The sequence below is a fragment of the Mandrillus leucophaeus genome, unplaced genomic scaffold (genome assembly GCF_000951045.1).
Source record: "Mandrillus leucophaeus isolate KB7577 unplaced genomic scaffold, Mleu.le_1.0 Scaffold101, whole genome shotgun sequence".
In the NCBI taxonomy this organism is placed as follows: domain Eukaryota; kingdom Metazoa; phylum Chordata; class Mammalia; order Primates; family Cercopithecidae; genus Mandrillus; species Mandrillus leucophaeus.
The window spans coordinates 2,904,202-2,906,166 of record NW_012098210.1 but is presented as its reverse complement, the minus strand read 5'-3'; the positions used below and the strand labels follow the sequence as shown (position 1 = coordinate 2,906,166).

At 31.8% G+C, this 1,965-nt stretch overlaps 1 protein-coding gene across 1 annotated transcript in view; it reads left to right on the top strand.

Annotated features, from left to right (window-relative positions):
• Positions 1 to 628: 628 nt before the first annotated feature.
• RNF24 (ring finger protein 24) overlaps positions 629 to 1,965 on the top strand; it is a 51,492-nt gene continuing 50,155 nt past the window's right edge. The window contains exon 1 of the mRNA XM_011975166.1: positions 629 to 691. Coding sequence (XP_011830556.1) covers positions 636 to 691 — 56 coding nt within the window. The 5' untranslated portion in view covers positions 629 to 635. The remainder of the gene's footprint in view (positions 692 to 1,965) is intronic.

Below are 1,965 nucleotides of genomic sequence, written 5' to 3'. Positions count from 1 at the left end.
TTTATTAGGCTACGAGTCCTTATATTGAATAGACTGATTCCTCTCCCTTTAGTCTTCTTTTTTCAAAATTGCCTTAGCTATTTTATTTCCTTGTCTTTCTTTCTGTCTACATTTGTTAAACTTGTCTATGTCTACAAGAAAAATTGCTGGGATTTTGATAGGAATTATGTTAAACCTATATATCAATTTGGAGAGAATATCTTTCCTATGCTGAGTCTTCAGATCCATGAACACAGTATGTCTCTGCATTTATTTAGATCTTACTTGACTCCTTTAATCAGCGTTTTGTCATTTTTAGCATATAAGTCCTGTACATATCTAATGTCTTATTACATTTAATTCCTTGTATTTCTTTTTTTGAACAATGGTAAATGTCATTGTATTTATAATTTCAGTGTTCATATGTTCATTGCTAATTTATAAAAATACAGTTGATTTTTATATGTGTATCTGGTATCCTGCAACCTTGCTGAACTCATTTATTAGTTTTAGAAATTTTTTTGAAGATTCTTTGGGATTTTGTTGTTGTAGATGTTGATGTTGGCAAATAGGCGCGGTTTAATTTCTTCCTTTCTGATGTGTGTGCCTTTTATTCCCTTTTCTACCTTATTGCACTGGCTAGAACTTCCAGCACTATGTTGAATAAGAGTGGTGAGAGCAGATATCCTGCCTTGTTCCCGGTCTTAGGGGGGTAAGTATTCAGTCTTTCACAATTAAGAATAATATTAGCTGTACAGTTTTTGTTGTTATTGTTTGGTTGGTTTTTGCTGGTTTGTTTTTTGTAGATGGTTTTTAACATGTTGAAGAAGTTCTCTTCCATTTCTATTTCTGGGAGTTTTTTAATTTCTGTTTGCTGATGTTTGTGAAATGTGTTTTTTTTAAATCAGTTAATATGACCATGTGATTTTTCTTCTTTAGCCATTTAATGTGGGTAGATTACTTTGAGTTTTTTTTTTTTTTTTTTTTTTTTTTTTTTTTTAATATTAAGCCAGCCCTCTCTTGAATAAACCTTACTTGGTCATGGTGTTGTAAAACTATTTACATATTGCCAAATTCTACTTGCTAATATTTTGTTAAGAATTTTTGTGTCTGTATTTACCAGATACTGTCTTTATCTGGTTTTGATATCAAGATCACATTGGCTTCAAAAAATGCTTTGAGAAATGTTCCCTCCCATTCTCTGCAAAAGATTGTCAAGGATTTGTGCTCATTCTTATTTCAACTTTTGGTAGAATTCTCTGGTAAAAGCATCTTGGCCTGGAGCTTTCTTTTTTGTGAATTTTTAAATGACTAATTCAGTTTCTTTGATAGTTATAAAACTGTTCACATTATCTATCTTATATCGGGTGAGTTTTTGTAGTTTGTGTTTTTTGAGGAATTGGTCTGTTTTATTTATATTACTAAATTTATGTCTGTATATGTGTGTATACCCTTCTTATCCTTTTGATGTCTGCAGTGTCTATAGTGATCTCTCCTATTTAATTGTTGATATAGGTAATTTGTGTCTTCTCTCTCTTTTTTTTTTTTTTTTTTTTGTCATTCTTCCTAGAGATTTGTCAGTGTTATTGATCATTTCAAAGAACAGACTCAGGTTTTTGTTTCATTGATTTTTCTCTGTTGTTTTCCTGTTTCTCAATTTAATTGGTTTCTGTTATTTACTATTTCTTTTTTCCTGATTAACTTGCCCTTTTTCTAGGTTCTTGATGTAGAAGTTTAGATTATTGATTTGAGATTTTCTTATTTTCTTATGTGTGCATTTAGTGCTATGAATTACCCACTCAGCACTGCTTTACCTATGTCTCTCAAATTTTGATGTGTTGTATTTTCATTTTCTTTTTTTTTATTTTGAGACGGAGTTTTGTGCATGTCACCCAGGCTGGAGTGCCATGGCATGATCTCAGCTCACTGCAACCTCCACCTCCAGTGTTCAATCAATTCCTCTGCCTCAGCCTTCCAAGTAGCTGG